This window comes from Saccharomycopsis crataegensis (assembly GCF_037102585.1).
Source record: "Saccharomycopsis crataegensis DNA, jcf7180000000085, whole genome shotgun sequence".
NCBI classification, from domain to species: Eukaryota; Fungi; Ascomycota; class Saccharomycetes; order Ascoideales; family Saccharomycopsidaceae; genus Saccharomycopsis; species Saccharomycopsis crataegensis.
The window spans coordinates 309,309-320,208 of record NW_027043830.1 but is presented as its reverse complement, the minus strand read 5'-3'; the positions used below and the strand labels follow the sequence as shown (position 1 = coordinate 320,208).

Below are 10,900 nucleotides of genomic sequence, written 5' to 3'. Positions count from 1 at the left end.
CAATTCATTCTGTTTGTTTTTTTTCTTTTTTGAAACTAGAATTTTAACTTAGATTTGAATTTTAGTTTGATTAATAGCGATGAGCCAATGATGATAGTAGAATGGCTACATCCTTGAATAATAATTTTTTTTTTTTTTTTTTTTTTAAAGATAAAGACGATTCCAAAATCACTCTTTCCTTCTACCGAGGGTCTCCATATAAAAAGAAAACTTTGACAAAAGGAAAGTTCTGGCATCCCAAAAGAACTTTTTCATAAGGCATTCAGTAAAACAAGATACATTCTGAAGAGCTTTTTACTATAGAATATGTAGATGCTTCATATCAAACAGAGAAATTTCTATCTACATGATGTTATTAATCAATGAATATGACCACACATTCCTGAATTTTTTTTTTTTTTTTTTTTTTGACGCTTTTATGCATTCGTTGACGTCTGAGTTGGTTTCTGTTGCAAATAAATATCCTATCGTGGGGTTAAATTTTAATTGGAAATATCTAAAGATGAATAAGTGGAAATCGCCAATCCTTTACATAATAAAATAATAGAATACAAAAAATAAGAGTATACTACAGAGGGGTGATACACAGAAAAAAAAAAAGTAATAACGGGTACAGCTCACGCACAAATACTAACATGTGGCGAATTAAAGACAAAAACAAAGGCTTCCTTTGAATAATAGGGATGTTGCAATATTATTGATACTGGCTTATTCAATCATAAGCCTTAGATAGCAATGATGATACTACTTTAAGTTGTTATTTATACCAATATACTAATCATAATCGTATGTGAAACCCGCAGCTTGCTTGAAATAAATGAAGATACATAAATCAGGATGGTGAAACCTTAAATAACAATTAGAATAACAGTGATAGACGTCAAGAAGGTAATAATGATGATAAAGGGAAGAAATTCCAAATGATCCATTACCACGGGTCTATAGTCAGTGTTGAATGAATGAATGAATTGTATATTAACGAGTCACAGAGGTTCTAAATAACATGCAAGCCGGGCATTTCATGCCGGTCTTTCTAATAGGTAAGTAAAATACTATAACTTTCTCACTACCTCACACTCCTTGCTTCAAGAATTAATCACATCACCGGTAAAAAACTCAACAATCAAGATTATTAAGGAAAAAAGGTGCAATGTGAAAATATGAGATGAAATCACTAGTGAATTACCCATCACTAGGAGCTTCATGAACTGAGATGGAGGTCTTTGTTGAGGGGTTTTGGCACTATATATCAAATACTAAGTATTTTCAATGTAGTGACCATCAGAATTCTGGGGGGATAATAACAATAAAAGTAATAAAAATCAATAAAATAATAAAATCCAAGTAAAAAATAAATCAAATAATCAAATAGACCAAATAATTCAAATAAGTCAAAATAACCAAGTAAACCAAATAAACCAAATAAACGGAGTTACCCGCCCGTGAAATATTACCAAGTGACAAAAAATAATGTGAATCATTGGAGACATCTAAGCCCTTATGGCCAAGTTGGTAAGGCGCTACACTAGTAATGTAGCGATCCTCAGTTCGAATCTGAGTGAGGGCATATAACATAATCAGAGAAGAGGTTTTACGATCTGTTCCCTGTTATTTTTTTGTTTTTTGTCTTTCCATTTCGTAACTGCCTTTTTTTTTTTTTTTTTTCTTATAAATTAATTTACACCTTGTATTAGTCTCTTCAGTCTCGTAGACATGCAAATCTCGTGAAAGCTGTGAAGATGGAAAATTTTCCCCAGGGCGGGTTTAATGCGAGGCTGTCGGCCGACGGGCGGCGGCAGTTGACGCACCCCCTCCTGTGCACACCCCCGGACCCTAACATGGTGAGAGCTGACTTCAGAGATTAGTTATCGCGAGGGGTCATGCACACACAGGTTTTAGGGAGGGAAACCCTTGGAAATTATTTCTTGGGACAATAAAAAACCATTTTTTAGTACCCTTTGTGCTCGATATACATTTTCTTAATGGATCTGTTCCCATTAACACAAAAACAAACCCCGCCCCTTCACAACAAGATGACCACGGTACTACTGACACTACCCACAGAATTGATCCAGAAGATATTGAAATTCGTCGATCAAGAAACCTTAGTGTCCTGGCGCAACAAGGTTTCTCCGGAATTTAATAAACTAGTTGATTTACAATTATTTGCCAATGTTTCTTTGAAACCCAGAAAACCAACCGACTGGAACCCAGTACGCGATCTCGATGATTTGTTTTTCCGAGACAAATGGGGTGATATGGCGTTCATCGATGGGAAGAACGCCGAAGTAATTTATGACCTTGCGGAAAAATTCAAAGAGTTGCTGATTTTCCTGCTTGACCCCGAGGAACCATCACATGCCAAATCTGTTGCAGAACTAATTTCCAAGGCGAGTAATTTGCGATCATTATTTTTGAATTGCACCGAGGTTGAGCTTCGATTGAATGATTCGTGCCCGTTGAGAAACTTAAAATTAAGTATCAATGAGAAGACCAGTTTTGATAACATGAATTTCAATTTCGACAATTTGGAAAGTCTTTCATTGGACCTGTACGACAACATGATCAATTCATCATCACTTTTGAAGCACAAGGTTTTTCCAAATTTGAAAACCTTCCAAAGTTATTACTTGAGTGATGTTTACGATGGGAAACAATTGCACATGCCTAACCTCAAAATTTTCACCATGTATGGAGAAGGAGTTATCACTCTCAAGAACTTCACCCGTGACTATTTCCCCAATTTGGAAGAAATTTCCGGTCTGCCTGATGGCTGCTGCTATGATGAAAGTTGTTTGACAATGGATTTCGAAGGAGTTTATGATATTCCTAGTCTTAGAATTATTTCCACTGTGGGGAAAATAATAAATTGTTCTCCTGTCAGCAGATTTGAAGGGTTGAAGGAGTTTGATGTATCATTTTCTGGCTTCGAAAACATACCAGACTTCATGGACGAGAGCTCCGAGGCACCGAAATTGATTGATTTGGCGTTGTGCGTATCTGAAATCTCAAAAATGGAAAATTTGGAGAGTTTGATCTATTTAGAGAATTTGAATTTAGAAGAAGCTCACCTCAAAAAAATACAGAACTTGGAAAACTTGACCAGATTGAAAACATTATTACTCGTCACTAATGAGATTACCAAAATAGAATGCCTTGAAAACTTAACAATGTTGAAATCATTATTACTTGCTGGTAATAAGATTACCAAAATAGAAGGCCTTGAAACATTAGTTAATCTTGAAAAGTTACAGCTCGGTGCGAATAAGCTTACAAAAATCGAGGGGCTTGAGAATTTGACCAACTTGAAATCATTAGACTTATCTTACAACAGCTGCTCAAAGATCGAAGGATTGGGAAATTTGGTAAAATTGGAGTCATTGAATCTAAATGGTAATCAAAATATTGGTAAAATTGAAGGATTGGATTCTTTGACCAGCTTAACATACCTTGGTCTTTCGAGAAATCGTATTGAAAAAATTGAAGGGCTACAAAACTTGAAAAATTTACGAGAACTAGATTTGAGCCATAATTTAATTTCGCAATTCGAAAATCTAGAGACCCAAACCCAATTAGAACATATTTTTTTGGGAAACAACAAAATTTCAGATATCAGTAATTTCCCAATCTTCTCATCATTAACTAGAGCTGATTTGAAATCTAATGATATAACGGCTTTTGATATTGACCTTTCGAAGTTCCAAAAGTTGGAGAGTTTTGACCTTAACTTCAACCCCATCGAAGCATTTAAAGAACTGGTTCCAGATTGCGTTAAATGGACTGCAGAGCTGGAAAAAAAAGAAAAAAACTGTTCACTTTTGTTTAGCTAAATGACAATGTCAAGCAACATCACTAGAATATTTAACGGAGACTTATAGAAAATATAAAGCGATACTTAGACATGTTCTCATTTAAAAACTCCATCATCATTCTTCAGAAAATGTAAAATTTTTTCCATATCGCCCTGGCGCAAAATCCCATGGCTTTGGGTTCTATTTTTCCTGCCTTACTTACTTTACTTACGCACTGGCAAAAAAAAAAAGCTCATGAAATTTTTATGAACAACTAACACTAATTAAATCACACTAATTCAAAAAAAAAACAAACAAACAAAAACTAACAAACTGGGTAGCTAATGAATACTGTATAGGGTCGCTTGATTAATAAAACCTTAAGTTTGACAAATAATAAATACAACACAATGCTACCGAATATCCTCAAGTTCCTATTAGTTCTGTTATCACTAAACCAGCTAGTGAAAGGTTCTACTGGTGATCAATTAGACGAATTCCAGAGATGTGTTGAAGCTTGTTCTCAAACGACGTGTCAGCAAGATTTGGGACAAGACGAGTCCAACAATGAGTTTTTGTCATTGGGATACCAAGAAATGCCATTGTCACTCCCATTGAAATTACTATTCTGGGACTGTGAATCGAATTGTGATTATCAGTGCCAAGAGATTATCAACTTCCTCAGAAAAAGAGATGAGCAAGAACTTTATCAATTCCATGGCAAGTGGTTTTTTGTGAGATATTTCAATATTCAGGAACCGGCTTCGTGTATTTTCTCATTCTTTAACCTTATATCGCATTGGTTGGGGCTCAAATTATTGAATCAAGAAATCATGAAATTCAAGAAATTGAACTTAATCAATAATTTGAAATATGTCAATAACTTGATTGCGCTTTTTGAAAACTATAAGATTATGTGCAAAATCACCATTTGTGCATGGATATTCTCGACAATTTTCCATTTCCGTGACTTGAACCTCACCGAAAAATTGGATTATTTCTTTGCCGGTGCCACGGTTTTAAGTGGTCTTTATGTTGCCGCGCTTCGTTCCTTCAAGCTCTACAAAGGGTCACCAAGAAGAATGATTTTGCTCAGATTTATCGTTGGCTTTGTGTACGCCTGTCACGTACTTCGACTTCTTATCGACTGGTCGTATACCTACAATATGCAGATAAATGTGGTTTGGGCGGTGATCCAGTACGGATTATGGGCGTACTTTTCGATAACTTCTTATATGAAATACTCGGAGTACTTATTCAAAAAAGATTTCAAAAAGAAGCAAATTGTCGAGAAATTATTGGGGGAGAATGAAAAGAAAATTCCTACTACTACTACTAGTACTACTAAGCAATGGTCATGGGATATTGAGGATCATCCAAAATTCTACATTTTGTGTCTCAAGTACTGTCCAAATTGGGAGAACATTAAATGTTTGACCCCAATCGGATTGTCTATTTGGGTGAGCTGTGGGTTGATTTTTGAACTTTTTGATTTCCCTCCTTGGAGAGATATGATCGATGCCCATTCACTCTGGCATTTGACCACCGTTTTACCAGGATATGTATGGTACCATTGGATGATTTGGGACGGGAACAAGTTGAAAGAACAAATCCTTTAGTTGAAAAAGCCAGCTTTCAATTCTCTTTTATACCATAACGAAATTTACAGTTGATATGAAACAAAAGAACAAATACAAAAAAAAAAAAAAAAGAATAGAAAAGATACCTCAAATTGATTTTAATAAACGCCAATTATAAATTATTCAGTGCAGCTCAAGAAAGGATATGATGTAGGAAATACAAGGAAAAAAAATATTCAGAAGTGTAATCAAATGAAGAAGGGATCAATGTTTGAAAAACTCGCTCTGCCTTTGCCTAATGCTCGTCTTCAATGAGGGGTTGTCATGTGTTTCATCGTTTCACTATAGCATCCTATTACGTACGTCAGTATACTTGGCTCTTTGATAGTTGATACCAGGCTCATCACTAAAGCCAGTAAAATTCCAATCTGCTTTTCTAATGTTATGTACTCTTTGGTGATTGCGTAAATCTGTTGTTTCCTGCAATACTTTTATAATTTTGCTAAACATGCAAAAACACAAAATATCCTACAAAAAAATATAAGCTTAAAAAATCAATTGCATAAGAATCTATCATTGAAAATATGTAAACCATATATATATATATTTAAAGAAAGAACCTTTTTCTTTTATTTTTATTTTTCATTTTTTATTTTTTTTTTTTAGTTTTTTTTAATTTTTTTAATTACTATATTGTTTATTTTTTTTTTTTTTTTTGAAAAACTCCATTAATCAAAAACCGCACTAATGGTGTTTTCAAAAATATTCAAACCTTCCTCAATGGTGGCAGAATCAATATTCAAAGATGGGACAAATCTAATAGTGTTACCACCAGCAGCAATTACAATAAGACCTCTTTCACGGGCAGCATCAACCAATTTGGCAGGAGACTCTTTGAATTGGATACCCAACATCAAACCTTTACCCTTGATGGTGGTGACCTTGTCACTGTGCTTGGCCTTGATTTCTTCTAATTTCTTCAAGAATATTTGGGATTTTTCATTGACACCTTTCAAGAATTCATCGGTGGCGATTTGTGACAACACATAAAGACCAACTCTGGCGGCGATTGGATTACCACCATAAGTACTGCCATGATCACCTGGAGCAAGAATTGCATTGACTTTTGGACTGACAATGGTGGCAGAAACTGGGAAACCGTTACCCAAGGCTTTAGCGGAAGTAAAAATATCTGGATGAGCTTCTTTAGGCAAGTACGAATGGGCCCACAACTTCCCGGATCTCCCCATACCACATTGAATTTCGTCGAAAATTAAAAGAGCATTGTGCTTATTGGCCAATTTTCTCAAGTTGGTCAAAAACTCAAGGGAAATTGGGTTGATACCCCCTTCACCTTGGATTGGTTCGATGATAATAGCACACGTCTTGTTTGTGTCGATCAATTTCTCGACGCTTTCCAAGTTTTCTGGCTCAGCAAACTTGACCGATGGGGCCATTGGGGCAAATGGGTCTTGGTATTTATGGTTAGCAGTGACCGACAAGGCCCCGAAAGTTCTTCCGTGGAAACTGTCCTTGAAAGCAATGACTTCGTATTTATCTGGGTTTTGTAATTTCCCGAATTTTTTAGCGAATTTGAGGGCGGCCTCATTGGCTTCGGTACCACTGTTCCCTAAAAATACTGCGGAAGCATCGTGCATCCCCCCAAACGCCTTGGTGGTGTCACAAATGGTCTTGGATAACTTGCTGCTATAAAGATTGTGGAATCCACTGGAGGTGTGAACCAATTCATTAGCTTGATCACTGATGATCTGGGCCACTTCTGGGTTGGAATGACCGAGAGAGTTCACGGCAATACCGGCACTGAAGTCAATGTATTGACGACCTTCAAGATCGTAAAGGTAACTACCTTTACCTTTGGCAACCACGAAATTTGGTCTACTGTAGGTAGCCACAATAGAGGAACCATTTTCCTCGATGTATTTCGCGGTCTTTGATTCTGGACCTGGTTCTTGGTAAGTGGCAGTGGTCTAAAACATGCTTTGTTAGATAACTGTTCTGTTAGAGTCAAAGAGTGAAAGATTTCTAGTACTCACTGATTGATAACGTCTTGCAGCAGACTTCAACAAGTCTCTTCTCAAGGTAGAAGACAACAATGCAGTTTGTCTGATTGGTAATTTTCTGCCAAACATTTTCTTTTTTTTTTTTTTTTTTGATAAATCAATGTCCTTTTCAAGAGGAAAATTTTCTTTCTCTCAAGATAGGAATTTGGGAGTGTATATATATGTGTAACAAAGGAGCATCATTTTTTCATTTTTTTCAAATCATGGAAATTAGTCACCAATGCAGACAGAGACGAACGATGTGATTATCATGAGTAACATCCATGGGCTCTGACTGATTTGGGTTCAAAAATAAGACAATGTCTGAAAAATTATCAGCATATCAAAACAAAACAACCGGAAGATGTCAGTTCTCTACCAGAATAAATTAAAACAGTGAGTAGCTCAACTCCGGCGTTATTTAGTAGCCACTATTTAGCAGCCTCTGCGATGACTCCCATAATTCTGATTGCAACCGCCAAAACGGTACAGTCAAGAGCCCAGTCACATCAGCTGACATTGCACGTTTTTTTTTTTTTTTTTTCCTCTCTTTTTGACGTCCTCTCAGCCGAACAAGGAAACAACATCGATGGAACAAGAGGTTGAGGAAACCGAGTCCACAATATGACCTCTTCCAAGGACTATATTCTCAAGGCATGGCCTCCCAATGACACAATCGCCAACACCAAGAAGTACCGGATCGTCAAGAAATCACCCATCCCTGTATCGGTCAAGATCCTCACGGTGTCGGTCCTTGTGTTTGCCGCTTTGTACATCGTGGTGGTGCGATGCTACCTTGTCCAAGTACCATTCCTATCTTATGCTCAAAGCCATTTCGCTAGCCCAAAACTGGCAGGGTTGACTATTTTAGTAACAGTAGCCATCAACCACCTTCTCTGCTATGTTTTCCAGAGCGATTTCGAGGAATCGATCATGGTGATTAAAAGTATGGGGATCGAAATCTCTACCACGATTCCCAACAGCACATTCTTTGGTAGGGCAAAGATCGTGGATAGGTTCATCCCCATCGGCGATATCATTGATATCATGATCCATGAAGCGTTCAAAGGGTTCGAGGTCATTTTTTATATGGTGATTCTCCGGCAAAACCAAAAGAAGTTGACGATTGTGTTTGAAAAGTTATTACCAAGGAGGGATCAGTTGGAGGTGGTGCTCCGTGGTTGCAGGAAAGTGTTGTATCACCAGAGAAGAGATAATAAGTTGGAAATACCTGGCTGGACCAAGTTATCTGAACCGAACAACAAGACAATATAAAAACCATAGTAGTAGTAGTATATAGGATATATACACCAAGACCACGGGAATATAGAGAATGTCATCGCTGAAGACAGGGTAAACAAAGCGGCCCACAGCAAAAAAAAATTTTCTGCAATTTTTTTTTTTTTTTTTTTTTTCACGCACAAAGGCCTTGAAACTTTTTGTTGTTTGTATCCTTAATCTTTTTCTAGTATTAACAGAATAACACAGAAAAGATGTCTGAGGAATATATTATCAAGCCAGAATCTACTGGCCCATCAGTTGACACTTCTGAGTGGCCACTTTTGTTGAAAAACTATGACAAATTGGAAGTCCGTAGTGGTCATTATACCCCAATCCCTACCGGTTGTTCTCCATTGAAGAGAGACCTCAAGTCCTACATTTCTTCTGGTATCATTAACTTGGACAAGCCATCCAACCCTTCTTCCCATGAAGTTGTTGCCTGGATTAAGAGAATTCTCAGAGCTGAAAAGACCGGTCACTCTGGTACTTTGGATCCTAAGGTCACCGGGTGTTTGATTGTCTGTGTCGACAGAGCCACCAGATTAGTCAAATCTCAACAAGGTGCCGGTAAAGAGTATGTTTGTATTGTCAGATTGCACGATGCTTTGAAAGACGAAAAAGACGTTGCCAGATCATTGGAAAACTTGACTGGGGCTTTGTTCCAAAGACCACCATTGATTTCCGCCGTCAAGAGACAGTTGCGTGTTAGAACCATTTACGATTCTAAGCTCATTGAATTTGACAACAAGAGAAACTTGGGGGTTTTCTGGGCCTCTTGTGAAGCTGGTACTTATATGAGAACCTTGTGTGTCCATATGGGTATGTTGTTGGGCGTTGGGGGTCATATGCAAGAATTGAGAAGAGTCAGATCCGGTGCCCTTAGCGAATCCGATAACTTGGTTACTTTGCACGATGTTCTTGATGCTCAATGGGTTTACGACAACACCAGAGACGAATCCTACTTGAGAAGAATTGTCCAACCTTTGGAAACCCTTCTTACATCCTACAAGAGAATTGTTGTCAAGGATTCCGCCGTCAACTCTGTCTGTTACGGGGCTAAGTTGATGATCCCAGGTTTGTTGAGATACGAGAAAGGCATTGAATTGTACGACGAAGTTGTCTTGATGACCACCAAGGGTGAAGCCATCGCCATTGGTATTGCCCAAATGTCCTCTGTTGACTTGGCCACTTGTGACCACGGTAACGTTGCCAAGGTCAAGAGATGTATCATGGAAAGAGACACCTACCCAAGAAGATGGGGTTTGGGTCCAATTGCTCAAAAGAAGAAGCAAATGAAGACCGAAGGGAAATTGGACAAGTACGGTCGTGCCAACGAAAACACTCCAGCTTCATGGAAGAAGGATTACGTTAGTCTTGAAAACGTCGAACCAGCTGCACCATCTACTGCTTCTACTACCGAGCCAGAAACCGCCAAGGCTGAAGAACCAGCTGTTCCAGCCAAGAAGGAAGAAGAAGAACAAGTAGAAGAAGAATCCGAATCAAAGAAGGAGAAGAAGGAAAAGAAGGAAAAGAAGAGAAAGGCCGAAGCTGAAGATGAAGATGAAGATAAGAAATCTAAGAAGTCCAAGAAGGAGAAGAAGGAGAAGAAGGAGAAAAAGGAAAAAAAGGAAAAGAAAGAAAAGAAAAGTAAAAAAGATTAAACCTATGATTGATAGATGTTGAAGCATTTATTGTCTATTGTCAATATTTTTTTTTATTGTCTCTTTTGAACTACTACTACTACTACTCCCGAAAAATTATCAACTGATCATTACCATCCATATCCTATTTGAATCATCCATGATTGAAACTGTACTTTTACAAAAAAAAAAAAAAAAGCAAACTATTTTATTCTTTCTATATGGATTTTGCAGAATACCGAAAAAAAGGTCTCCATATTTCTATATTTTTTTTTTTCCCAAGTTAATTTTTTTTTTTTTTATTAATTGCTTTTATAGTATAAATCTATGTCATATTAACGTTTATTTATTGTTTGGTCACTTGTAAGATGAAGTAAGAGACAAAATATACTATTAGGTTGCAATGAGAGAGAATGCAAAAGAAAAAAAAAAAAACGAACGGGATAAGAATTCATACAAACTCAATCTCAAGGTCAAGACGTAAATAAGCATATATTTGTAAGTCAAAAAAATTATAATCATATGATAATGATAAATGTGTGTTGTAC

At 37.0% G+C, this 10,900-nt stretch overlaps 5 protein-coding genes across 5 annotated transcripts; 4 read left to right on the top strand and 1 right to left on the bottom strand. All coding sequences in view use genetic code 12, as the record gives it.

Annotated features, from left to right (window-relative positions):
* Positions 1 to 1,982: 1,982 nt before the first annotated feature.
* Positions 1,983 to 3,830, top strand: DASC09_048710 (uncharacterized protein; the record flags this gene model as incomplete). Its single annotated transcript, XM_064998470.1, has 1 exon — positions 1,983 to 3,830. One exon carries the CDS (start codon positions 1,983 to 1,985, stop codon positions 3,828 to 3,830), a length of 1,848 nt encoding a protein of 615 aa, XP_064854542.1.
* A 371-nt stretch (positions 3,831 to 4,201) lies between these two features.
* Positions 4,202 to 5,410, top strand: PER1 (Per1p; the record flags this gene model as incomplete). The annotated part of the gene is made up of 1 exon (XM_064998469.1): positions 4,202 to 5,410. The coding sequence occupies one exon, from the start codon at positions 4,202 to 4,204 to the stop codon at positions 5,408 to 5,410; it is 1,209 nt and encodes a 402-aa protein (XP_064854541.1).
* Positions 5,411 to 6,099: 689 nt separating this feature from the next.
* On the bottom strand, positions 6,100 to 7,521 carry ARG8 (acetylornithine transaminase; the record flags this gene model as incomplete). Its single annotated transcript, XM_064998468.1, has 2 exons — positions 6,100 to 7,359; positions 7,426 to 7,521. 2 exons carry the CDS (start codon positions 7,519 to 7,521, stop codon positions 6,100 to 6,102), a joined length of 1,356 nt encoding a protein of 451 aa, XP_064854540.1.
* Positions 7,522 to 8,055: 534 nt separating this feature from the next.
* On the top strand, positions 8,056 to 8,706 carry GPI15 (phosphatidylinositol N-acetylglucosaminyltransferase GPI15; the record flags this gene model as incomplete). The annotated part of the gene is made up of 1 exon (XM_064998467.1): positions 8,056 to 8,706. The coding sequence occupies one exon, from the start codon at positions 8,056 to 8,058 to the stop codon at positions 8,704 to 8,706; it is 651 nt and encodes a 216-aa protein (XP_064854539.1).
* A 218-nt stretch (positions 8,707 to 8,924) lies between these two features.
* CBF5 (pseudouridine synthase CBF5) lies at positions 8,925 to 10,373 on the top strand (the record flags this gene model as incomplete). Its single annotated transcript, XM_064998466.1, has 1 exon — positions 8,925 to 10,373. One exon carries the CDS (start codon positions 8,925 to 8,927, stop codon positions 10,371 to 10,373), a length of 1,449 nt encoding a protein of 482 aa, XP_064854538.1.
* Between the last annotated feature and the right edge of the window lie 527 nt (positions 10,374 to 10,900).